We start from the raw sequence: 25,683 nt of genomic DNA, 5'->3' as shown, positions 1-25,683 counted from the left end.
CAGTATCTTCACGTGGTGGAAGGGGTGAATGAACTCCTTTGGGTCTCTTATAAGGGCATTAATTCCATGTATGAGGGCCCTGCCCTCCTGATCCAATTATCTCCTAAAAGGCCCACTTCTTTATACCATCACCTTACCAGTTAGGATTTCAACATGAATTTTCAGGGGACATAAACCTTCAGACCACAGCACCTAATTATAAAGTTGGAGTTTGGCTATTTTTATTTCCCTTTGGCATAGATAATAGACACAGATATAGATAAAATGTCTCTAATTTCAGACAAATCATCTGTCAGAGACATTTAATTTTCCTGAGTTTCTTTTTATAATCTCCAAGAATTTCTCTTTTAGTTATCTTTCATCATCCAGATTATAGACTTTACATACTTTGGCCAATGTTCCTGAGTTATCACACACATATTATTTTGGAAACTTCTCTGACAATAAATTATACTTAATTCAAAACAGTTAATGGGGTTGTATTTTTTTGAAAGCAACAATTATTTTTGCAACTGCTTTGAAAACAGCATGCGACCAAGTTTCCAATGCCACAGAACCCTTCCTGTGAACTTCAAAGCAAGCTTGGAGATGTTAATTAAATTTCAAGACTACATCTTTAAACATCACCCACGTTATTAAACAAGGATTCGAGGAGAGACATCAGAGGGATTCAGGTCAGTGTACAGAGCCTATACAGCATCAACTTAAATAGAGAATACCCAAAAAACTCTTATCAGGCTTTTGGCTTCATAAATACTCCTTTACTTACTGTGCAACCCAGGCCATTATGTGGTGGTTCCTGCTTTTCCCTGCTTCAATATATTATGCTGATAACATTGTTTATAATCGTGTCTTTTGCTGTACAGCTTACCACATTCATGACATACCAAAAATATTCTTAGGACTTCAGGGCTGGAAAATGATAAGACCATCTCTCATTTAAAGATAGAACTTTGCAAGTTATTTCTATGTTTGTGTTCAGAATTATCCAAACAAAGACCCTAAGTAGCAGCTGAAATGCAGTTTTTTTGTCTGGAGAGGGGACACTGAATTCTCACCCGAGACCTGTCACAGCCTCGTCAAAATACGGCCGGCGGTGCAGCCCGCCGAGGGGAGTGGGGGCAGCATCCCCGCCGCTCGAAGGAAGCCGAGAAGGTGGCTCAGCGGGGAGGACAGGCAGGGCTAAGGGCCGGCCCGTCCCGAGTGCCCGGTTTGCTCGTGCACCTTGCAGGCAGGAAAGTTTCCTTTGTCCAGCAGTGACCACGTGGCGCTATGGCGGTCACCCCCGGAACGAGCCATAGCAACCCCCGCAGACCACCGGGCGCACACTTGGGGACGCGCCAGCCACTCGCCAGCCGAGGGGAACCCCGAAAAGCGGGCACCGCGGGAATCCACGGGGAGCGCGAGGGGAGTCGCGAGGGGGTCGCAGGGGGAGGGGCTCGGAGGGCGGGGCTCCCGGGTTTGGCGAACGCCAGGAGCCAAGTTCCTCGGTCCGAACCGAGCGGGGCGGGACTCCCCGGGGTCGGCGTGGGCGTGGGCGGGGCTCGCTGGGAGGGGCGGGGCGCGGGCCGGGACTCCGGGGCGGGGGGAGGCGCGGCGGCAGGCCGGGCATGGCGTCCACAGCGGGGGGGCGGGGCTCGCGGTAAAAGGGCGGGGCTCCAGGGCCGGGCGGGGATCGGGGAGGGCGGGGCGAGGGGCGGGGCTCCCTGGCGGGGCGGGGCTCCTGGGAGGGCGGGGTGCGGCGGCAGGCCGGGCAAGGCGTCCATGGCGGGGGGCGGGGCTCGCGGCAAGGGGGCGGGGCGAGGGGCGGGGCTCTGGGGCGCGGCGGCAGGCGGGGCGTGGCGTCCACGGCGGGGGCGGGGCTCGCGATAGGGGGCGGAGCGTGGGGAGGGGCTCCCTGGCGGGGTGGGGCTCCGGGGCGGGCGGGGCGCGGCGGCGGGGGGGGCATGGCGTCCACGGCGGGGGCGGGGCTTGCGGCTAGGGGGCGGGGAGTGGGAGGGGCTCCCTGGCGGGGCGGGGCTTCGGGGCGGGCGGGGCGCGGCGGCAGGCCGGGCATGGCGTCCATGGCGGCGGCGATCGCGGCCTCGCGCTCGGCGGTCATGAGCGGGAACCGGCCTCTGGACGACCGGGAGCGGAAGCGCTTCACCTACTTTTCGTCGCTGAGCCCCATGGCCAGGAAGATCATGCAGGACAAGGAGAAGATCCGGGAGAAGTACGGGCCCGAGTGGGCGCGGCTGCCGCCCGCGCAGCAGGACGAGATCATCGACCGCTGCCTGGTGGGGCCGCGCGCCCCCGCGCCCCGCGCGCCGGGGGACCCCGACGAGCCGGCGTGCTTCCCCGGCCTGCGCGGGCCCACCGGCCAGAAGGTGGTGCGCTTCGGGGACGAGGTAGGTGCGCGCGAGCCGGGGCCTCCCCGCGCCCAGCGCCCCGCGCCCTGCGCCGGAGACGCCCCCGGGCCGCGCACCTGGGCACCTGCCGCGTGTGGCCCCCACAGCCGCGCCGGGTGCGCTGGGAAGCACAGGCAGGAATGAGAGTGGCGGGCGCCCCGAGCCTAAGGTCGGGCGGGGGCTCTCCCGGGGAGTTCGTTGAGGCGTCGCCAGGAGCTGGGTCTTTAAATGCCCTCCGCTTACACCTGCCCCTCCGGCACCCGGAGATGTCCCAGAGTAAAGGCAGCTGCTTGCAAGCGCGGCAGCCCAAAGTAGAAATGCTAACCGGACCGACCGAGTTCTGGTTCAGCTCTGCCACCTGGTCACTGTATGGCCGTACGTGAATTAACCTCTTAGAGCCTCAGTTTCCACCGAGTAAAACGGGGTGCCCGTACACCCCATGCCTGCTGTGAAGGCACTCTGCATGCGACATATATTAATATTAATATTTGTGCCGAGCCGAATGGGGAAAGTAAACTCGCCAAGCCGGATAACAGGAAGGAAGGGCTGCCTTCCAAGATTAGGAGGCGAAACCCATCCATCGCCTTAAGACGTTTCCCGAGTGAGCACAATGTGCGGTGTTTGTTTCGGGGGTGAGCATGGTGACCCTGTTTTTCTACCAAAAAAACTAAGGGATGATAAGTTTAAAGGAGTTCCGGAAAGCCTTGGCTGCATACGAGGGCATATCTAGATCTCAGACTGTGCCTGACCTTCTAGAGGGGCAGATTTAGTGAAGGAAGAAACACTGCAACTGTCCAGGGAAAAGCTCAGGGAGACCCCGAACTCAGTCACAAAGGCCTTAGTGTTCTGTGATGCCCAGAAACTTGGTCTTCTTTTTTCTTGGAAATGTGTTTAACTGAAACCTGTTTGGTGCCATTAGAATTTGCACTGTGGCTATTTGGCTTTTCAAACTAAACTTTTGCCATGACGGGCAAAGTCAAAAGGAGCGAAAAGTGCAAAAAGGAAACCCGCTCTCGGTGAGTGCTGTTTGTTAGACCGGAGGGAGGAGCAGCTGGGAGAATTTTTCCGAGGAAGTTGTGGACTGTGGAAGGAATTCAAGTTAAAAGAAGGAGGGGTAAATCAGATTTTCAGGCTCGGGTGTGCTGAGACCTTTATTAATACAAAATGTTTGTGGTCATAAACCCACTTTGATGTGAGGAAAGTGTGAAAAAGGACTGACATTGCTTTATTCTGGTGGAATTAAAAGGAAATTCTCCATTGGGCTTTACACTTTGAGGGCTTTGCCAGGAAAAACAAGGGTGTGGTAAATGCAGAGATGAAAATATAGGTTTTAAAATGTATTCCTAGAGCTGAAACAGTTTCAATCAGAAAATATGCATCTCTATAAAGACATGTGTGCAGTGTTTGTGCTCAGATTTGGGTGATGAAAAAGCAGGCATTGCCCATTTATAAGAGTCATGAATAAATAAATATGAGAAAAAGTAAACCTGTAAGTACTTAACAAATGTTGGAGAGTGACTGTTATTTTTCCTTAGTATGGTTTCTCACTAAGCATATCTACACATTTGCTCATCATCAAAAAGCCCATGCCATATAAGAGCCCAGTATCACTAACAAGGAAAGATGTGGCCAAGCTAATTTTTTACTCTAATTCTTCACCTGGTGCCAGACTGAGCAGTTTCTGAATTTGTAAATCCAATGTGATTTAAAAGCAAGTGGAACTGTGCCGTGCTGTGGTACCTGCACATCCTTCCAGGAGCAAACTAGCCCTGCTTTTCAGAATTGAACCTCAACTTTGCAAAGTAGGCAGAGAGCATGCCCTGGAATGCCTCTAACCAGCCTTGGCACAGATGGCAGAGGGACAGAGACCCTGAATTTTAAGAGAGGTGCATAGGAATGTGGCCCAGGGTGCATTTTTGCCTGTAGTGACTATGTGGGTTAATAGCACTAGGGAGTTGAAATTCCCTTGGACTCGGCAAGAGGTTGGCACAAAGCGAAGTCAGTGGTCTCGTTATTGTCCCCAGGAAATCAGCCATGGTGGAAGGCCAACCGCTAGGCACAAGGGATGATGGGTAAGGACAGGGTGGGGGATGACCCCTGAGTAGGCTGCTGAACAGACCCCTTTCCACCCAACAGCTGGCCCTAGGTTTGCCCTAAAGAACTGTAAACTAGACAGAGTAGGGCCTTCTCTCCCTTCCCTCTTGATCTGTGCTCCAGTGTGGTCCTGAGGGCCTCCACAGCCTTCCAGCTGCCCTGAGGGATGCTATTTCTTTGAGTACTGCCCTTTCCCCCATTGCCAGGAACGCTTTTGTATCCCACATAGCAACATTTTGCGTCAGAGCATGCAAATATAGCCTCCAAATGTGGTGATCATCATCTAGTCATTTTTATGTATTGCAGGGACAAATAGAAAGTTGATTATATGATGGTGATCACAGATCTTGGTGGCTCTGAGTGCGGCGGGCGCTCAGCTCACACAGCAAAGCTGCCTGTGCACCGGACAGGTGCAGTGACAGGTGTCTGTGCGTGTGTTCTCATCCTTGCCCTCTGGGCCCCGCCCCAGCTCCCTTTGCCTTCATATAACAGCCTGGTCCTTGCAGAGCCGAAGGTCGTTGCCTTTGGAATATTGAGGCTGGGAAGGTGTATCATCAGTTTTTTTGGTTCTTCCTTGGGAATCAATCGAGCAAATATTTCTCCAGGCCTATCATATTGGGAACGAGAGGCATCCTAGCTTGGGGTGCTTAGCCCTCCTGTAGCCTTTCCTAGCTCCTTTAACCATCCCCACTCAAACATACGATCTCAGGAGAACAGTACAGAGTAGCTTCAGCCAAGGCCACCAGCCCCTTCCCATTGCCACACCAGTGTCTTGCCTCCATCCTCCCTCCGGAGCCGCTTCTGGAGGAACAGCTTGTCAGTCAGCAAAGGCAGAGGAGCCCCGCAGCCCCCACCCTGTCCAGTCCCGGGCATGCCAGCAGCAGGGCGCTGTCCCTCTTAAGGGGGAGTTTGCCCCTCTGCAAAGCCAGGGGCACAACCAGTGGCTCACAAGCTTCCTTTCAAGCTTGCTGGCCTTGCTTGGAGCAGGCACTGACACTGGGGACATGCCCTGTGGGTAGAGCATTTCAGTAAGAACATTAAGGCATGCTTGCAACTGGAAGCCGTTGACAGCGTGACCTGCCCCGCACCGTTGCAGTGCTGTTGGGACCAGCTCATTTGGGGAGGTGAAAGGTTTTGATCTTAAAAGAGTTTAGGGATCCCCCTGTCTGCTTCTGCTGCTCCCTATTATCAGATGGGTGGGAAAACTCAACCTTGAATTGTTAGGAATGTGTTGCTTGCCTGCCCCTTCCCCCAGTCTCCTCTAACAGGGTCTCAGTACCTTGGTGACAGTTAGAGTTCCATGTTCTTGCCTGCACATGGGCCAGATGTCCTGGGATACATGGGTAGCTGCTGGTTCTCATTCTTGTGGACAGACTTGCCTCTCCTACCTGTTAAAGTAGGTGGAGCTAGGCAGGAATGGTGTTTCCATGTGCCAGCCCTGGGGACCCTGACCTGGAGTTTTAAGACCCTGGGGTCAAACAGCGCTGCTCCTTCTTCAGCATCTTAGCATGACCGGCTGCTGGGAGAGGTGTCCCTCCAGTGCCTGGTCCCTCCCCTCCTGCAGAAAGCAGGGGACATGCTGGCTGTTCTCTTACGCCTCTCTTCTTAATCTCCTTTTTTGAGGCTGAGTCTTGACTTCCCTGACTCCCAGATGCCTGCTGCATTGCCGGAGGCCTCTTAGGGCCTGGTGGCTTTCCCTGCCCCCAGAGCTGAAAGCCTCTCAGGTGCTGCAGGTGGGAGCACCTGTGCTTAGCTGCATCCTCTCACCAAAGGGCCTTCCTCACCCCTCCCTCCTTAGGGGTCTGGGCTCTTGCTGGTCTGGCATCCTGGGTGCTGGCCAGCTTAGGTATTTATTTTTAAAAATAAACTAATTTATTATTAAAGTTTTACCTGTGTATGATTGTTAAAAGTTTCAAGCCATGTAGAAGCAGCATTATAAAACGGTTGGTAGAATCACTTTAGAACTTTCCCCAAGCATTAAGCCTTTGTTAGATTTGAGTTTGGCTAGCTGTGTGGCTTCCTGATGCAGTACCTGTGGTTTGGGATGTTTGCTTTTCCCCTTCCACGTTGGCAGCTTGGCCTTTTCTTTTTTCAGCATATAGTAAAGACAAACAAACCAAAAAAAAAAAAAAAAAAAAAAGAAATTTGGGAGTTTCTTTCTCAGTATTTTCTACTTTTTTAAAGGAAGGTAGAATATATGCATTAGGATTCCCACCTTCTGTCTGGCATATCCATGGATGTTTTAGAAAAGATGACGGGGTGGTTTTCCATGTCGCTCTACCTGGGTCTCTGTGCTGAGGTGCGGGCAGGAGCTAGGAAGTGGCCCTTCTCCAGATCTGGTTCCACAGGCTGCAGTGGGGGGCTGCTGAGCCTGTCCTGTAAGCTTCCCGTTTCAGACCCTGAGCAGCACCTGGCCTGGTGCCCTGGAACCTAAGGCAGCAATGCTGGTCTGTCCTCCCCAGGCACCCCTGCCTGCTGGCTCCTGTGGGAGGATGGCCCAGTGGCAGCCAGGGAACAGGTTTAGCAAATAAATGAAATGACTCGGTCACTGTGATGCAGGGAGGGAGAGTTGAAAGCATGTTGACAGGTTTGGCATCATCTTTTAATTGGCAAGAGTCACTTTTGCACTTGAAGCAAGAGAGTCCCATAGTACTGGGAAAAAATATCCATTTCTCCTAAATGAATGAATGAATGAATGTAGGCCAGACCTGTTTGGACTTCCTCCTCATTTTCTGTTCCTTTCCTTAGAACTTCCTCCACCTACTCTGTATCCTGTTCCCCTTACCACACTGGCACTGAGTTTTGTTTCTGCTGTGCTCTGTAGAGGCCTGAGTTTCTGATTTTGTATTCATGATGGAATGTGCCCAGTAGTTAAATCATAACTGTTTTTCTATCTTTGGAACTGCAGTTTTGTATTTCCAGTTATGGAAACCCCCTTATCTCAGCAGAGCTAAAAATATTGCAAGTCAAAGGGAAAAGCATCGATTCCATAAATGTATAAACAATAGTTCCTAAGAACAAGCAGTTGATGAAAAAAAGAACATATTTTAATCATTCTTCTTCCTTATTCCCGTCTTTTTAAAAATTGGCTTAATTTTTAAAGAGCAGTTTTAGGTTCGCAATAGAATTGAGCCACAAGTACAGAGTTCCCTTGCTCCCTTCCCCCACAGAGGGACAGCCTCTCCCACTGTGAGCACCCACGCCAGAGTGGCCCATTGGTTGCGATTGATGAACCTACATTGTCACTTCATTGTCACCCAAAGTCGATAGTTTACAGTAGGGTTCCCTCTTGGTGTTGTACATTCCATGGATCCTGACAAATGTGTAGTGACATGTGTCCACCATTATAGTGTCATACAGGGTCATTTCACTGCCCTGAAAAATCCTCCATGTCCCATTTATTCCTGCCTCCCTCCCCCAACTCTTGGCAACCACCGATCTGTTTACTGTCTCCGCAGTTTTGCCTTTTCCAGAAAGGCATACAGTTGGAATCGTACAGCATGTCGCTTTTTCATACTGGCTTCTTTCACTTAGTAATGTGCATTGAGGGTTCCTCCATGTCTTTTCATGGCTTGACAGCTCATTTCTTTTCAGTGCTAAATAATATTCCATTGTCTGGACGTACCACAGTTTATCCATTCACCTATCGGAAGGACATCTCGGTTGCTTCCAGGTTTTGGCAATTTTGAGTAAAGCTGCTATAAACAGTTGCATACAAGTTTTTTGTGTGGACCTATGTTTTCAGTTCATCTGAGTAAATACCAAGGAGTGTGATTGCCTCGCTCCTGTAATTATTTATTTATGGAGAAATAAATGTATTCATTTATTTGTATTTATTCTCCATAAATTATTTATTTATGGAGGAATAAATTCAGAAGCACTGCTGAATTTGTGCATGGAGCCCTGGATGAGGTACAGACTGACACTAAATAGCTCAAAAGGAATAGTGTGCTCCACCCTGGGCGTGCCAGGATGCCCAGGCTACCTGGCTTCACTACAGGGATGACAAAGTCATCAACCTCAAGGACCTTCTGTCCCCCTGTCACACACTCTGCTGTCTGAGCCTTATTTTTCTAGTTTATACCATTCTCAGTTTAAATTTCTTACCTTCAAGCCAAGATGCCACCGTCTGTTGAACAGAAACTCCCTTAATTTATGGACTTCAGGATTACAGTGACAATTTATGGTTCTAATGTGCATGCCGCAGGGTTCCAGGATCCTGACACTGCCTCAGAATCACCCCAAGAAAAATTAAACCTATTTCTGGGGAGCCTAGTAGTTGGGATTCTCATTTTTAGGAAGTCAGCACTGCAGGTAGGAGGTGATATTTAACAAACCGTACACCCATATTCTGACTCTAGCAGACGAGAGTGTTTACTGTTTATAGTCACACAGTTATTGTAGTTGTAAAGCATTGTAATTAAAAATGTAGTTGCGGCAGTTCTGTATATAATCTTTGAATGCCAGGAAGAACAAAAGAAAGCTTTCAATGAAATTCTCACTGCGTTGGAGAATTGCAGCCTATTAGGAGGTTGTTTAATTTGCCCTGGTTGGTTAAACTCATGCAAAGAGTCATAATTTCACCTGTATCAAGTTGGGATGGGTAAGAGCTGGCCCAGGAAACCTTGGAGTCCTCATGAGAACAACGTGACCTGGGGTTGGTTCAGTAGGAGTCGTTATTTGGGGATGATGAGAGCCACCCTGCAATATTCCTTGCGGGGCCATTTGCACACGGTGTGGCCTGTGTAGAGCTGGGCAGGCAGATGGGGACCCCTGAGCCCCAGGGGCAGGCTCATTTCACTAAGCATGGTGTCTTCACGGCTCATCCATGTGGTAGCATCTATCAGAATTTCCTTCCTTTTTAAGACTGAATGATACTGTGTTGTGTGTATGTTCTACATTTTGTTTATCTATTCATCTGTCAATGGACACCTGGGTTGCTTCTACTTTTTGGCTATTTTGAAGAATACCTCTATGAACATTGGCATATACATATCCCTTTGATCTCCTGCTTTTAGTTCTTTGGGGTATATACCAAGGAATGAAATTGCTGGATCAAATGGTAATTCTATGTTTAATTTTTTTTTTTTTTTTTTTGAGAAGAGGTCTCACTATATGGATCAGGGTGGTCTCAAACTCCTGGGCTCAAGCGATCCTCCCACCTCAGCCTCCCGAGTAGCTGGGATTGCAAGGATGAGTCACTGCACCCAGATATCTTTAATTATTTGAAGAACCACCAAACTGTTTTCCATAGTGGCTACATCTTACAGTCCCACCAACAGTGCCACAAAGGTTCCAGTTTTCTCTACATCTTCACCAACACTTGTTATTTCCAGTTTTATGATGATAGCCATTTTCATGGATGTGAGATATAGTACCATTTTTTAAAAACCAATGTATCTAATTGTAAGTTCATACGATTTAATTTTTTAATAATGGCTGTGTTTAACAACAGGTTCAAGAAATTCCTAAACATTTCAGGCCACCTCTCTTGAGTTTGTGCGAGCCTGCTCCAACACACCTCTGGTTGCAGCCCCCGAAAGTATTAACAAAAATGTCCAGGACCGACAAGAGTTCTTAACCCCTTGGCATTCATGTTTTACCAACTAGTAAAGTAACAAATGCTGGAGATGTCCTGCAGATATGTATTCCAGTACTATGGGCCAAGAGTGTGTGTTCTTATATATATATTTTAATGTTGTTTCCTTTAGGAGGTACACACTGAATTGGATGAACATTTCCCAAACGAGAGCAAGTGTTCAAGCCCTCTGGGACGTTACGTGTCTACCCTGGAGTCCTTGGAGCTGCTGTGGAGACGAGCAGAGTCTCTCACATAAGCTCTGGCTCTGAGCATTACTGAGTGCTCTGTGTCTGTAGCTTTCTCGCTGCTTTTTTGGCTTTCTCCTGTGGGGTTTGGTGACTGAGACATCTTCTGTATTCCAAAGAGGCAGTTGTTTCCAGAGAGCGTCAATGTTGCCCCTGGTGTGGATGGAATTTGACTGAGAATGACTGTCAGCCAGCATGGAGCCCACTCTGTGTTGTCCTGGAGTCTAAGTAGCACGCATGTGTGTTTTGCTGCTTAGACGGTTTCAGATCCTGGGTGGTAGGTGGGGAGGCTTTCCAAGGAACCCTGGAAAAAGCATATGTGTGTCTAGCCACATTTTGGTTGCCTGGTGGTCGTCCTGGTCGTAGAAGACAGGAGAGCGCTATACGTGTGTGAGTGGACGCAGGGTGGGCGCAGCCACTTTGCAGTTCTGACGCCGTTTGCACCCAGCGGCCTGGAGCCCAGTCTCGCCACTAACGCTCTTTGTGGCCGGAGCGTGCAGCTGACGGCTGACATCAGAGCTTCCATCACATTTTTGTTTGGCATGTTTACTTTTGTTAAGCGCTTTATTATTCTTTTATGAGCTCAGAATTGCAGAAATCCAAGGAATCTGCCCCTCGACTTAGTTTCTCACTTGAGCAAACAAAAGACTATTAACTAGATGACACCATGTTGGGGAGAGATAACAGTGTGACCCTCCCTCCATCTGTGACCCCCTTGGAATTTCAGCTAATATGCGGCTGCCACCGCTGGAGTCTTGGTTGTCGCCAAGCTCCAGGCTAAATCTTGGTTCCTCAGAGTCTTGTACTAAGTCACCTTCCAAAGCCAACCTTCTTATTTTAATCTTTGCAAATTTCAAAGGACTCAAGTTACATAATTAATATTTAGAAGCTAGATCATATCACATGATAGGGGAGTCCAGCTCTCTTGTGCCATTTCCCAGGCCAGCGGGCCTGTCCCAGGAGTCCCCACTCACGTCCTCTGTCTCCTAGGGCAGCGGGGGGCTGTTGGAGTCTGCATGCAACGAGCACCTTCGCCAGTTTATTTCCATTTACCTTTTCCCACTGGTCCAAATCTAAAATAAATGATATTTACATTCCATCAGCTTCCTTAATTTTTCCCAGAGGGGCTTGAAAACAAAGCCCTTGTTGTTTTATAACTTCTAAAAGGAACTTAGAGGGTCCTGAGATCGTAAGAGTTCAGGGACTTTGGGGTCGTTTGTTTAGTTCAACTGCCCTTCCCCCCAGCATGCACACAGAGGCACGGGCCAGGGTCCCCCACCGCCGAAGGCGGGTCCTCAGGCTCTGCTAGGCGACCTCCAGTCCCAAAGGCTCCGTTGCTCATGTTCCTCCTGGCAGCCGTTTCCATTTTTGGAGGAACCATATTTGTGCATTGGGAAGAAACGTGGGTTTAACTGACATTCCAAATGGGAAGGCAGTGACCCCCGTTCCCTCGCACTTTCACAGGTTTTGCCCGACAGCCCTGAGTGATAGGAGATGCTGCACGCCAGTTCGGGAGTCAGGATCGTGATCAAATATTGCTACGTGAGACTGAGTGCAATCTTTTAGGGATGGTGGGGAGTTGTACTTACCATGTGGTTCTCAGAACTTTAATGCAGGTTAACGCAGTTTCTAGGGTTTTTCCCTCCACTTTTGTAGTTCTCAATATTTACAGCTAGTACCTTTGTTAGTAGTGTTTTTCCCCTGATGTGAATATACTTAGTCATTCTGTGCACGTTCGTGGGAAGGTGAAGGCCTGAGTTCTGGCTTCCTCAGCCCCTCTCTGGTCTCCCTTGCTCGTTTTCTGCAGTGAATGTGAGTGTTTGAGCACAGAGGTACCAGTGCCTTCTGCACAGCTGCGAGCATCAGTCCCCAGCGTGGCTGGATTCAGAGCCAAGTCCTTCCCCCATAGGTGGCTGCCCCCGTTCCTGGGGCCCCTAGCCGTGAAGAGCCTGGGCTCTGTGCCCCCACATTGGGAGGTCATGGGGGGCATGTGAGTGTGGGAAGTTGGCGAGAAAAGTCAACCTGTGGAAGCATCCAGGCTGTGTGGCGGTCATTTTTTTGCAGAGAGTTAGTGAGCTGCTGCTGTGTGCCCATCCTGGCTATTCGGGGTCTGAGGATGGAGTAGCGAACAAGGCTCCGCTCCAGAGCCTGTACCAGCCAGGCTGGCCGCACTTGGGGCATGCTGGGGAGTCACCACACAGTTCCTTCCTGCACCCCCTTCTTGGGAACAGGCCTGTGTATGTCCAGACCCTGGGGTGCCTTCATTACTGGGGCTCCAAGACTGGTCTCCCACTGGCCATTCATTCTAGAAGGGGTGTGCACAGAGAACGCCGCTCCGGGGTCTGGAAGGCTAAAGGTGGACACTCAAGGTGTCTGTGAGGCGCTCCCTCCCGTGCGGGCCCTGGTGATTGTCCCCAGTCTCCGGGGGTAGGCTGGGGTGGAGTGGGATCTGCCAGATGCTGAAAGAACCGCTTTGCCCTGTGGACGGGGGCAGGCAGACCACCTGACTCTGGGGGCAGGAGTACCTCTGGGTAGGAAGAAGACATTTACCTGGGGTACTTTATTTAAGGGTGTAAATTACCTGGGATTTGGGAGGGGTATGGATGTAATCAACTTAATATCAGTCTCAATTTAAAATATCTTATTGTATTATAGTCTGTATTGTCCCAATGTTTTATTTAAAAAAGATATGATCCCCAGTAGAAGCAGCCGGGCATGGGTGTGTGCACTGTAGTCCCAGCTACTCAGGAGGCCAAGGCAAGAGGATCACTTGAGTCCAGGAGTTTGGACAACATAGTGAGACCCTGTCTCTAAAAAAAAAAATGCAGCCCAATAAAAGCTGGATACAGATGAGATATTTGCTAGCACAGGGATAACTGGAGGGGTGTGGGGAGTGGGGCAGGGGCAGCCAAGGAAAGGTGGTTGGTGTCCCCAAGTCTTTTTTTCAGGCCAGTGAACAAAACGTACTGGATCCAAGGTCAAATTCGCAGTGATTGTTCTAAAGGGCTTTCTTCTATCATGTTCTGTTTGGTGAGGGTGGGGAATGGTTTCAGAGTTCTCATGATCACTCATTGCTTGCATTAAATTGGCACTTCCTTCATTGATTCTGCCGATCAGTGCCTTTCAGGTCTCTGGCAGGCTTGCAGGGGCGAAGGGGGTTCAGATGTGTTGGCGCTGACTGGCAGCTTGTGGCCTGGCCTTCTTTCCCTGGATTCCCTCATTTAGTCTGTACAGCAGCCCTGCAAGGGAGTATGGTCCTCCTTTACAGATGAGGAAACTGAGGCTCAAAAAGGCTAAGTCGTCGTCCCATGGCCACACGGCTAATCACTGGCAAGGGCTGAGATGGCCAGTTCCTGCTGAGACCGCCAGCCTTGATCTCTACTCAGCTTCCCTGTCTGAGTCCGTTGAGGCCTCACTCTCACTCAGTACCTGTCTGTTTGGCCGGGATGGGAGCACCTGGCAGCCTCAGCCGGAAAGTTGAGGGAGAAATCCAGTGGAGACGGTCAGCACATTCTATGCAGACCAGCAAAACATCGGGCTTGTCTAGAGCCAGGAGTTGGGATGGTTCCTAAGTGTCGGTTCCCCGTGGCCCTGGGTGGATGTTTGCATGGGGTATGTCTGGGCTTGGATTTCAGATTTATTCTTGAATTTTTATTTCAGGACATAACTTGGCAAGATGAGCACTCTGCCCCTTTCTCTTGGGAAACAAGGGTAAGTTGGATTAAATTTAGATTGATTTGCCCTTTTAAAAAGAATTGAGTTGTTTTGTATTTTTCTTTCAGCATTTAATGGACTCGGAAGGCAGCGGCCCCCACTGCCAGCCTGTGGGTGACGTGCCCATTGTTGGTGGCGAGGAGGGGGCGGGGCAGCATTGCGAGGAGTCAGGGAGCTGTAGTGTGTGGGTTGGTGAGAGAACTCAAAGCAGTGGTCAGTACTGTCAGCCAGGCCCGTGACGCCCTGTGATGTCCACTGACTGGGGCACCCAGCCAGCCTGGTTAGGGGGTCAGTACTGTCAGGAGCCCTTTCTCTGCTCATACCGCTGCCCCTTAGCACTCAGCACCGTGGTGAGAAGTGCTCTGTAAGACACAGTGTTGAGCAAATGGGAAGGTGACTTTGACCAGCTGATATAGCTAGACATAGATTCAGCTGATACAGCCCACCCTGGGTCACTAACTGGTCTCCCAGTCACTCATCATCATCATCATCATCATCATCATCATGGCCTGAGTCGCTTAAGAGCATCAAGCTTAACTGATTGCAATTCATTTCCCATCTTCTGAGCTGCCCCAGCAGATGTGCATTCCTAAGCAGCAAAATAACTGAAAGGCAGGGGGTCTCTGACCCAAAGAAAAGAAGTAAAAGATCCGGATTTTCTGAATTCTAGAACATTCAGTACTGCTGTGTTGGAGGGTTTATCCATAATGGGGCTGAGACAACAGTGTGCCCAGAACAGGGCTTAGACTGGCGGCCGGGGGATCGGGGTTTTCAGGTGGTGCCACTTTGAGAGGCTTGCTTATTGGTTTTCACTTGTCCGCACGGTTGCTGGTCAGAGCCCCCCCCCCCATAGACGTGAGTATCCGGGGGGCCCGTGAGGAGTCAGAGTGGTCCACGAGGGACCCTGAAGGGCCCTCACATGGGGACCTGTGCCTTAAAATGAAATGCCACACTGGGTTCAGATGTTTAAGGACAGCTGGACTGTTCTTTGCGCACAGACGGCGTTCAGCGAGCAGTTGCTGACTGTCCTAAGAGCAGCGAGCTGGCCTCGGGACAAGGAGCCTGTGACAGTTGACGTGATTCTTACATCGGAGTGAAGACTCCGGTGTGGTTTGGGGAATACATGGCATTAATTCAGTCTCCCAGGGATCTGGACAGGGATGACCAAGGCTGTGTTGGGGGAAGTGCAGGATGTCAAGGTGCAGCCTGGAGTGACAGCAGCTCCTGAATCCCACACAGGCGCTGTGTCTGCCGGCCTTGCAGCGGAAGCTGTGTGTGGGTAGAAAGTGCGTCATTATATTGGCATCCAGCCGGGTCCTCAATATTCTTCTTTTCAGGGCTCCCAGAATGGGTAGTTATGAGAAGCACTAATCCTGCAGATGACATCTCTAGCAGGGATAGACGGACAGGTTCTCTGTGTGTTGGAAACGAACGGCCTTGCGTGTGGTGGCCCCAAAAGCAGCACAGGTTTCCCTGGTTTGAGCCCTGTTTGGTGATAATGCAGTGATGAAGGCAAAAGAAAATCAGAATAGTTAAAATGTCTTAAGGCCGGAGCTCATCATGTGCCCATGAGAATAGCTGCTCTCTGAAGAATTTACCTTGTTACATGTTCCCGAGTCAGCTATTTGTGGCACGGGACATTTCATCTATTATTAACTTGCTGTAAATGACATTGTGGGACAAGGTGGTGCAGCTCCTGGAGCGGCCGCTGATACAGGCACAGCTGCTGGGCCAACGAGGGGAGCAGGTGCCCAGGAAGGGTCTGGATGACAGAGCCAGAGAGCAAATGCACGAGGACCACACTTGTGCTCGTGCTCATTGTCCCTGATACCAGCACATCTGATCCCTCAGAAAGCAGCGTGAATTGGCGGAGGTTGCTAAAATCAAATCACTATGTGTCGGCCGCTGAAATGTGCATTCTTTTAGTAAAAAGTGTAGTCCTTGTGGCTCGGAGTTCTCAGCTCCGTTTCGTGTTCCCAGTAGATGAGAGCACCAGTTTTCACAGACTGGTGGGTTCACTCTTTGTCTTCCCCTTCCTGTTTGACCTGTCAAGGTCAGACTTATTGTAGGTCAGTATTAGAACCTTCCAGAAATAGAGGGCATCCAAGACAGCAAAGGAGCTTGTCCTGTTCTCTCCCTTCAATAGTTGGTGCTGAGTTTTAGAAAAACTCCACCATCCATTCCTCCTTAGCCTTAGCCTCGGGGCATCCTGCCTCCCTGCTTCTAGGGACTGGCCACATTCTTCCTAGGACGTAAAGATTTATAAGAGTCCCATTGAAGAGCCACAAACAGGAGGAGGCTTTAGTGAGGGCAGAGCCCTGGATCTCCACGTGTGGGACTGGAGACTTGGACCCCATTTCTTGCTCTCCGTCAGTTGGTGCCTTCCTTACTCTACCAGTTATCTATTGTGGCATAACAAAGGACCCCAAAACTTCATGGCTTCAGCTTGTGATTCTGTGGGTCAGTGGTGTGAACAGGGCTCAGCTGGGCTGTTCTTCTGTTGGCCTTGCCTGGGATCACTCACGCATCATCTGACATCCCAGTGGGAGCTCGGTGTCTCAAGAGAACCTGTCTCCTGTGTCCAGTTGGTGCTGGCTGTCAGCGGGGCCACATGTCTCCAAGTGAGCCAGCCTGGACCTCTTCATACACATGAATCTAGGGGGAATCACAAATCTTACGCTGGGAAATTGCACAGTATCACTTCTGCTTTGTTCTGCTGGTCAATTAAGGCGCAAGCCAGCCATATTCAGAGTGTGAATAGTCGAGAGATAGTCGAACCTCTGGATGGAGGAGTTGCAGAGAATTTGTAACCATTTTTACCCTGGCACCCGTGTCTTTTCATTCCATTGTTAATCCCAAGTCATTTCTTTCCATTTTTAATTCTTTATTCATTAATTTTTTGAAATTTTATTTTTAATTGTGGTAAAATACATATAATATTAAATTTTCCATCTTAACCATTTTTAAGTGTACAGTTTGGTGGTGTTAAGTACATTCACATTGTTGTGCAACCATCACCACCATCCGTCCCTAGAACTCTTTTTCATTATTATTTTTTAACTGACAAATGAGAAATAGCATATATTTATGGTATACAAAGAGATATTTTGATATACGTATACATTGTGGGATGATTAAATCAAGCAGTTAACATATCCAGAATTCTTTTCATCTTGCAAAACTGAAACTCTGTTCCCATTAAACAATAACTCCCCATTCCCCTCCCTCCAGCCCGTGGCTGCTTTCTGCCTCTGAAATCGTCTATTGATTTGTTTTTATTCAGCAGAACATTTATTGTGCACCCACTTTGTGTCAGACACTGTGCTGCAGACCCAGAGACATGCTGCTTCTGTGCTCAAGAAGCAGCCCAGTGAGGGGACAGCTATGTTTGGTGGCAAATCTCACTTAGGACAAAAGCGGTAGCCACAGCATCTTTCCCCATTTATTTAACACACATTCATACACCTATTGGTAGATTTAATCTCATACTTTCCTCCAGCTATTCAGTTCAGCAGACTTTTATTGAATGCCGACAGAATGCCCAGCTCTGTCTACCCCTGACAAATCCACTGAGGCAGGGGTCACAGCTGTCAGGGGCAGAGTTAAGAATCCCAGCAGCTTTTGGTTTCTCACCCACTTGTCTCCGTATGGGGACTATGCTCTTGGCCAGCCCGAGATGATTCCGGCAACACAGAATGAGCCGGTGCCATGCTTTGAACCTGTGGTCGCTGCCCCAGTCCAGGCAGCTTTGATCAGGAGAGCCCGACGGGGTGGTCTTGGTGTGGCAGCCGTGCACCCTGCTGTTTCGGATCCTGCTCAGTCTTCCAGCTCATCCCTCTCTGCCTCCCTGCCTCCTCCTGAGGCTGATCCGGGCCATGGCGCCTGTCGCTCCGATTCCCTCCGTTGTGGATGGGAGGCCTGCCTGTCGGGGGTGGGGGTGCTCGTGGCTGTCATCTTTTCCACTCATCTGTCAGCATGGCAGGCATGCTGGCGGACAGGGTGCCTGTGGGGACCAGCTCGCATTCCTCTCTCGGGCTGATAGTTCCAGAGGAAAAACCCAGCACTTAGGATGCTGCAGGCAGAGGGGGCAGGGGGTGGAGAGAGGATTCTTTGCATTCCCTGTGGTCTGGGCTGGAGACCATGGGGGAAAAGGTCAGGCCTCAGGCAGGTCAGCCTCGGCCCTGGCCAGCTGGGCCCTTGGGATCCCCACCCCCACCCTGGCCCTGCCGTCCTCCCCCAGCTGTCTGGCTCCTGTCTGGCCCCCCATTCCTCCCGTCCTTCACTGATGTTCTGATGCCCATTTGAGGATAGGAAGTAGGCTAGGGAGGGGACCGGTTCCTTGATTCCTGGGATATCAGAAGATCTCCAAGGGCTGATATAGATGAATCCAGGGTGGGGGTGCCTTCCAGCCCCTTCCTCAGGAAGAGAAAGAAGCAGTTATGAGCACAGGCACCTCCTCCATGCTGTGCCCGGTGACAGGATGTGCACATGCTTTTTGAATCCTTTCACCCCTGGGCTGCTGGGGTTCCCATTCCTGCCGTAGGTCAGAGCGTTGGGCTGCAGGGAAACCTGACCTGGCAGGCTGAGTGGATGAGAGGGATTGGACCTGGGCTGGCAGGTTTCTGCTGCCCCTGTGGGCGCAGAAGGGCCGTTCCTTCGGGGTGTTCCTGTACGTAGTGGCTTTGCTTGGCTGTCTCTTCTGGCTGCTGCCCCACCCCCACAGCACAGCTCCTGCGCTGCTTGGGGCCTGGGGTCCTCTAATCCCAGGCCCCCATCCCTGCCTATTGGTCTCCCCTCCATTTCTCTCTCCCTCCTTCCCTCCCCCTCTCTCCCTCACCCCTGTTCTTGCTGACTCCCTGAGACCCAGGGCTGCACTGTGGCTCCCTGTGCGTGGGGTGACGTGCCACCCACTCAGCCCTGCACGCCGTCCCCTAGGCTCTGTTCTCTCCCGCCTCAGGGGCCCTGTGGCACCCACACGTGGCACCCACCGTCTTTGCCCAGTCCCCAGCCATCTGGGAAGGCCCCGCCCCCCAGACCCAGCACAAATCCCCCGTTTCCTTCACGCCCCTCACCGTGGGCGGCTCTGAGCCAGCACCTTTGCAGCCACCCCTTCCTAAATGAGGACACCAGGCGGTGGCGGGTGGGAACCAGGCAGTCCTGAGTCCAGGCCTGGGCTTCCGACCCCTGCCACAGCTTCCAGAATCGTCCGTCTTCCGAGTTACCATTGCAAAGTCCTGTGGCAGATGAAAGTGTGACAGTGTTTATGGATTCTCTGTTGGTGTGTCTGTGTCCCTGTGACATGACAAGCCCCCAGAGCGGAGAGACTGTTATCTGTCCCCCAATCTTGCTGACTGGGGGCTGGCACACCTCCCCGCCCTCCCCTGGGTCCCAGCTGGGTTATCCCTGGAGCCTGGCGGATGGGCGTGTGGAGGCCCTTCCACAGCCCCTCTCCTCGCCCGGGCTCCCGGCGGGGCCTGGCCTGTGAGCACACGGGCGTGTTGTTCGTGTTCAGCCCCGTCTCAGCAGCGTGGCCACCAGGCACTGCTGCGCCCCAGTTTGCCTCCGGCCCCCGAATCTTGCCGTCTCGTCCTGTCAGGTTGACACTGATACTAATTTTGTGATTCTAGACGTTTTTAGGATTTCCCTCTGTTCTTCCTCCTCTTCCTTCTTCAGAGGGGAGGTGGAAAGAATAGATATTAAATCGTTGGTGGATTTATTAGCATTTGCTCCAGTAAACTATGACATTTTCTGACAATGTTTCTGTAGCCTTTGTCTCAACAATTTGGATCTGTCGGAGGCTGCCAAGCCAAACAGTTAGTTTTGGCGGTGCGCACCCCCCCTTTACTGAAATATTACACATTCCTCTCCAGTGAGTGGGACGTAAAAATAGAGCCTGGGCTCAGTTGTGGTCTTTCTGTTTTTAGAATGGACGTGGCCAGCTGAGACCCAGTTCCCCATACCGGGTGGCTGACGCCCAGCCCCGGCTGGGCTGGATGAAGTCCTCCCAGCCATGCTCCCTGGCCTCTTGGGACACTGAGGGTGGGGCTGTCAGCATGGCTGCAAAGAGGGGGGCTTCCATAGGGACTCCCCTGTCTCCCCCAGAGTGGAACCACTAACGCCGACTTCTGTCTGGAGCCAGCGCCCGTGAGTTGGTGTCCATCGGCCATCAGTTCCTTCCCTTCAAATGCAGCGTCCTCCTGCTGGGCCCTGGCTCCCGTCGCACAGGGTGGTGGGAGAGGCTGACGTCACCTCCTTTCCCAACAGCCCAGCTCTTTTTCCACACCTGAAAAGAAATAAGCTTTTTTTTTCTAGAAATAAGAGGACTGCATCTGGAACTCTCCTATCTTTCCACTTTCTACCCCCCCCCCCCCCGCCCAGGTGTGAAGCCGCAGGTAGCAGTGGTACAGCGCGTCCTCCAGGACAGGTGTGTGCTGCGCTGCTGTCCCAGGCCTTTCTCTTTTTAAATAAAAAGGGAATAATAATCCCCCGCACCTCGTTGGGCTGTCGGGAAGAGTAGGCGAGTGAGTGTGTCTGAGGTGTGGGCACGGGGCCTGCACCTGGTGAGTGCCGGTACACTGGAGCCCCTTTGCTCTTCTCCCCGAGTCGTTCGAGGTCTAAGGTCAGCTGACTTCCACCTCCAAGGTCAGTTCTGGCACATCTGCAGTATTCCTGGTGGTCCCACACCGGGCTCTGGCCCTCCGGTCCCTGGGGTGTGGGGCGTGGTGCCCGTGGCCTCTTGCTGGGACCTGCAGGCAGTGTCTGTGCCCGGAATGGCAGAGCTGGCATGAACACTGTCCTGGAGACCCCTCCTGGCACCCGGTGTCAGGGCCACCGCACGATGCTCCCACAGGTTTGGTGGTGGAGTCGTTGCCCTGTGCTGTGGACTAGCAGAGGCTACTCAGGACTCTGCCTTCCTGACCTCCAATGGTGCCCTGGAAGGTTCTGGGAGACACGTACAAGGAAGCCCCAGAGCATCTCGGTTGCCCTTTTGATGCTGGAAGAGGTGTCTGAGCAGGAAGGAGGCCGTCCTGCCTCACGGAACTCACAGTCTTCACAGTGTAGCAGGGGACACTTCCGGCCCCCCATGACAAGTGCTGTAGCAGCCCCAAGGCAGTGGTGCTCATGGGGTGGGGGAGCGGCCAGGTGGGCGGGCGGGAGGGCGGGCTGGGACTGACCAGCTCAGTACTCACGAGGGGCAGGCGCAAGGGGCATGGCGCCCCAGGTGGAGGGGGCTGCTTCCCGACCTAGCTGGCCTCCCAGTAGAAAACAGATGCCACCAGGTGTCTTCAAGGCCAGGCCTGGGGCAGGGATGGGCACCACATCCCTTTGATCTCATCTATTGGTCAAGGAATGTCACGAGGCCACTGGATCAGGGGAGGGCGGACAGGCCCACCTCAGGGTGGCAGGGGCCTGGCAGCCATCCCCAGGGCGTCTATCTGAGTAGATGGGCATGTGTGGGCAGGTCTGGAGAGAACAGGAGGGAGGCAGCTGCAGGGGCAGGTAGGCTCAGCGTAGCAGGGTGGTAACGAGGACAGGTAGGCCCAATAGAACACGCTCTCGAGGGAGAATTGCCAGGGCTTGGTGACCGTCATGGGTGGGGAGGAAGCATTGAGGATGACGCGCCGCTGCGGGCTGGGGATTTACTGAGGAGGAACAGGTTGGAGGGGAAGAGGGTGGCCTTGGTCTTGCCTGGCAAGTATGAGGCACCTGTGAGCATCTTGGCTGGGGCCCAGAGCGGAGCTCGGTGGCGTGCAGGCCGCTGCGGCGGTGGACGGCTCCTAGGGAGAAAGCGCAGGGAGCAGCCGACCTGGCCCTGGGCTGGGCAGAGGGGAGTGGCCGACACTGTGGAGTGACGGAAGCACAAAGCAGTAAGACTTACTTTGAGGTGGCAAAAGGGGGCTGACCTGGAAGGTGCTGCTTCCAAATGACCAGCGTGATTGCGCATCCTTGAAAATGAGCTTGGAGCTGTTCCCCACTGCTCTGTCCTGGTGCTGCTGCACGGGCCCCACTGCAGACACCCCGGGTGGACGAGGTCCCTGGGGCTGTAGTCCTGGGGGGCTTTCCTCGTTCTCCCCAGACTCCCACCTGACCCTGCCAAAGTCCATTTCTGTTATAGTTCCTGGAGTTGTCAGAGCTGAGCAGGGTTAGATCTAAACAGCAAAAAGGATCCTTTCCTTCCCTTCCCCTTCCCCTTCCCCCCACCCCAACAGGTTTATGTTTAGAAATTCTAGATAACAAACCCTGTCCTCTGGGGTAGGGAGTGGGGAAGAGACCCCGCCTCCAGCATGGTGATCCAGGAGGGCCGGGTTATTTTTGTATTGATTCATAAGATGTTTATGTATTCATGGGGTACATATGTGATATTTGTTACATACGTAGACTGTGATTATCAAGTCAGGGGATTTGGGGTGTCCATCACCTCAAGTGTTTATCATTTCTTTGTGTGGGGAACATTTGGAGTCCTCGCTTCCAGCTGTTTCGAATGCACAGTACACTGCTGCTAACCAGTCACACTGCTCTGCCGTGGAACTAGAACCTACTCCTTCCATCCAGCTGTCTGTCTGTGCCCGTTAACCAACCTCTTTGTTCCTCGCCCACCCACACGTCCTTCCAGGCTTCTGCTATCGGTCATTCTGTTCTCTACCTACGTGAGATCGTAGGGCTGTTTTTAAAAAGGAGATTGTAGTCATACTTTATTTCCAAAGTTAAGAATAATGTATACACACACAGCGAAAAAGACTTAGAAGCAAATTCATTAGAGCATTTTTCCTTCTTTAAATTCCCGCTTTCCCTGTATTTACCTCCAAAGCCCCCCAAACCAGGTAGCTGCTTCTCCCAGCAGAGCCCTCTCCCTAACCAAATGATACCCTCCTCTGAGGAGTTGTCACCAGGTCTCCAGTTGCCCAAGAAGTGAGGAGGTCGTGCCCAGCCACGTGCTGCTGGTTCCCTTCCAGCAGTGGCCCTGAGCCGCCCGGAACCTTCTGTCCCCAGCTTCCCTGGCGTGGCCCGTCGCTGCCTTCCACGTAGGCAGGTTGTTCAGCCTCGCCTTGCAGAGGCTTCTGAGCAAAGATTCCCCCCCCCCCGGAGAAATTGCCGATCCCAAAAAAGCTTGGGGTTTGACACAGTGCTCAGTTTTAAGTGCCTTCCTTACACTACAATTTCCAGATCAAAGTCAGCTCTGTCCTTGGAGACTTGAGCCCGCTTCCAGGCCATTTTTAGCAAGATGCTTATTTAAAAAACCATCATCTCCATGCCCACAGTGTCCCTGTGTTCTGTTGTGGAATTTGGAAATATGCAGAAGATTCAGAATGCTTCACTTAGAAATAGTGCTTTCAAAATCAAATTAGATCGTGTACACAGCTCTACAAACCCACTGCATCTAAGGCTTTCTGTGGTTTCTGCAGTTGTCGTACCTGGTGGGTGGCTGGCTGTCAGAACGTGTAGGATGCCCAGGCTTCAGGCCTTGGAATCACTCGATCCATGTTGAAATTCCAGCTGCACAATCTCTTAATGGACTGGTGACCATCGTACTTGGACTGGTGACCAATGTACTTGTACCGATGTACTGGTGATCAACGGACTGGTGACCAATGGACTGGTGGCCAATGTACTTCATTACTCCAAATCTCCATTTTCTCATTCATAGAATGAAATAATGATTAAAAAACTACGTGTCTTGATGCTTCAGACACACTAAGCCATCTACATCTGTTCTTAACCACGGCTCCTAGCAGAGCCAAGCTTTGATGTCTGTCTCTTGGGTTTTATTTCCTATTACATTGAGCTTCAGGGCAGCTTGGGCTTGCGACTCAAACTTGAACTTGAGTTCTTCACGGCCTCATCATCTCACCTTCTGAGCCTAGAGGGAGGACCTCTGGCCTTCAGAAGCTGGGCTTTTAGAAGGAGTCCCAGACTCAGAGAAATATGCAGCCACCTGTGTTCAGGGCCTGCAGCGCACACAGGAAAAGCAGTGTTTCCATTCCAGCCCTAACAGACACGTTGGTGAGTGTCCTGGGAGAGTGCTGCTGTTTGTAAAAACTTAAGAGAACTAAAGTGGACCACTGATTAAGTGAAGGAATATGCATGAAAGTCATAAAGAACCATGTGCTGTATTTTAATTTAGTACAGTTTAATACTCAGTGACGAAAAATGCTACTCTAATGTGTGGCTGGGTGCATTAGAAATTGGGGCAGCCCCTAGAAAGCAAATCTGATAGTATATGTCTAAAACCATAAAAAGGTTTAAGCCTTTTGTATTTTGATGTTTCACTTCTAGAAATCTGTCTTAAGAAATTAACCCCCAATACAGAAAGAGACTATACGCATGAAGATGTTCATAGTGACCTTGATTGTAACAATGAGGGTGAGAGGTAGCAGATTGTCTGATAATAAGAAAATGGTTAAGTAGGGGGTGGGACAGCTGACGAATGGAATATTTGCAGCCATTAAAAATAATGGTTATGGGGAGGCCAAGGCGGGCGGATTGCTCAAGGTCAGGAGTTCAAAACCAGCCTGAGCAAGAGCGAGACCCCGTCTCTACCAAAAATAGAAAGAAATTAATTGACCGACTAAAAATATATATACAAAAAATTAGCAGGGCATGGTGGCACATGCCTGTAGTCCCAGCTACTCGGGAGGCTGAGGCAGGAGGATTGCTTGAGCCCAGGAGTTTGAGGTTGCTGTGAGCTAGGCTGACGCCATGGCACTCACTCTAGCCTGGACAACAAAGCGAGACTCTGTCTCAAAAAAAAAAAAAAAAAATAATGGTTATGAAGACCATGCGACAACCTGGGTGATGCTTGTGATGAGGTGAGGAAGCGGCACCCAGACTTTACGCCTGGCAGGACTACAGCTTTGTAAAAATATATATGTGAAAAAGATGACGCAGAAATACAAAAAGTATTAACAGTAGCCATTATGGGAAGAGGGGTGGGTTATGACTGATTTTTTTTTTTTTTTTTTCCATTTCCCAAACTTTCTGTAATGTAGTTTTTTCTTTTTCCGGAAGTTAGATGCATATAATGTAATGTAGTTGTATTACTTATTAATTCATTTATTTTTAAAAGAAGGTGGGGGCATATGAAGGAGTAGAAATCGTGAGGAAGAGAAGAATTCTCAGGATTGATTTTAGAAATGATTGAAATCGCAAATTGCTTATTCTACAGAGCTCAGAAGATGATGTTCTACTCCAAAGAGGAGGTTTAGGTTTCCAGGTAATGATTTTGTTGGTCAGAACAGCTCAGCGATATCAGTTTTAGAGGTCACCGAGGTTAGCTGCATCGGATGGAGGAAAGCATTTTGCAGGTGCTCAGATGTGGGCATGGGCTGTGTGCTGGGCCCTGCCCTGCCCTGCCCTGGGTATTTACAATCTGAGGCTGGGTTCTGATCTGAGCTGCAGTGTAGCATTCTCTTGTGCTGCACACCCTTCCTCGTCACCCTCCTAGCGAGGACTGTCATCTACCAGGCAGTTCCTTCTCAGAAAGGCTCCAGAATCACACTGGAGGAGACAGGTGGGTGCTCTGCTTGCCAAGCAGAGAGCCCTCAACCATTGGTAAGATTCGTAGTGAGCAATGGGGCCGTGGTTTCAAAGCTTTTGGTGCATCTTGAGTATGCAACATTAGTTCTGAAAATAGCCAAAACTCAGGACAGACTGAAAATTCTAG

General features: G+C 51.1%; 1 protein-coding gene across 2 annotated transcripts in view; it reads left to right on the top strand.

Moving 5' to 3' along the window:
- Positions 1-2,037: 2,037 nt before the first annotated feature.
- Positions 2,038-25,683, top strand: part of C19H1orf198 (chromosome 19 C1orf198 homolog) — a 29,212-nt gene continuing 5,566 nt past the window's right edge. For both annotated transcript variants that reach the window (XM_012738193.3, XM_012738192.3), the window contains exons 1-2: positions 2,038-2,387; positions 13,968-14,018. In XM_012738193.3, coding sequence (XP_012593647.2) covers positions 2,055-2,387; positions 13,968-14,018 — 384 coding nt within the window. In that variant the 5' untranslated portion in view covers positions 2,038-2,054. The remainder of the gene's footprint in view (positions 2,388-13,967; positions 14,019-25,683) is intronic.

The sequence above is a fragment of the Microcebus murinus genome, chromosome 19 (genome assembly GCF_040939455.1).
Source record: "Microcebus murinus isolate Inina chromosome 19, M.murinus_Inina_mat1.0, whole genome shotgun sequence".
Lineage (NCBI taxonomy): Eukaryota > Metazoa > Chordata > Mammalia > Primates > Cheirogaleidae > Microcebus > Microcebus murinus.
This window is presented reverse-complemented; position numbering and strand designations above follow the sequence as displayed.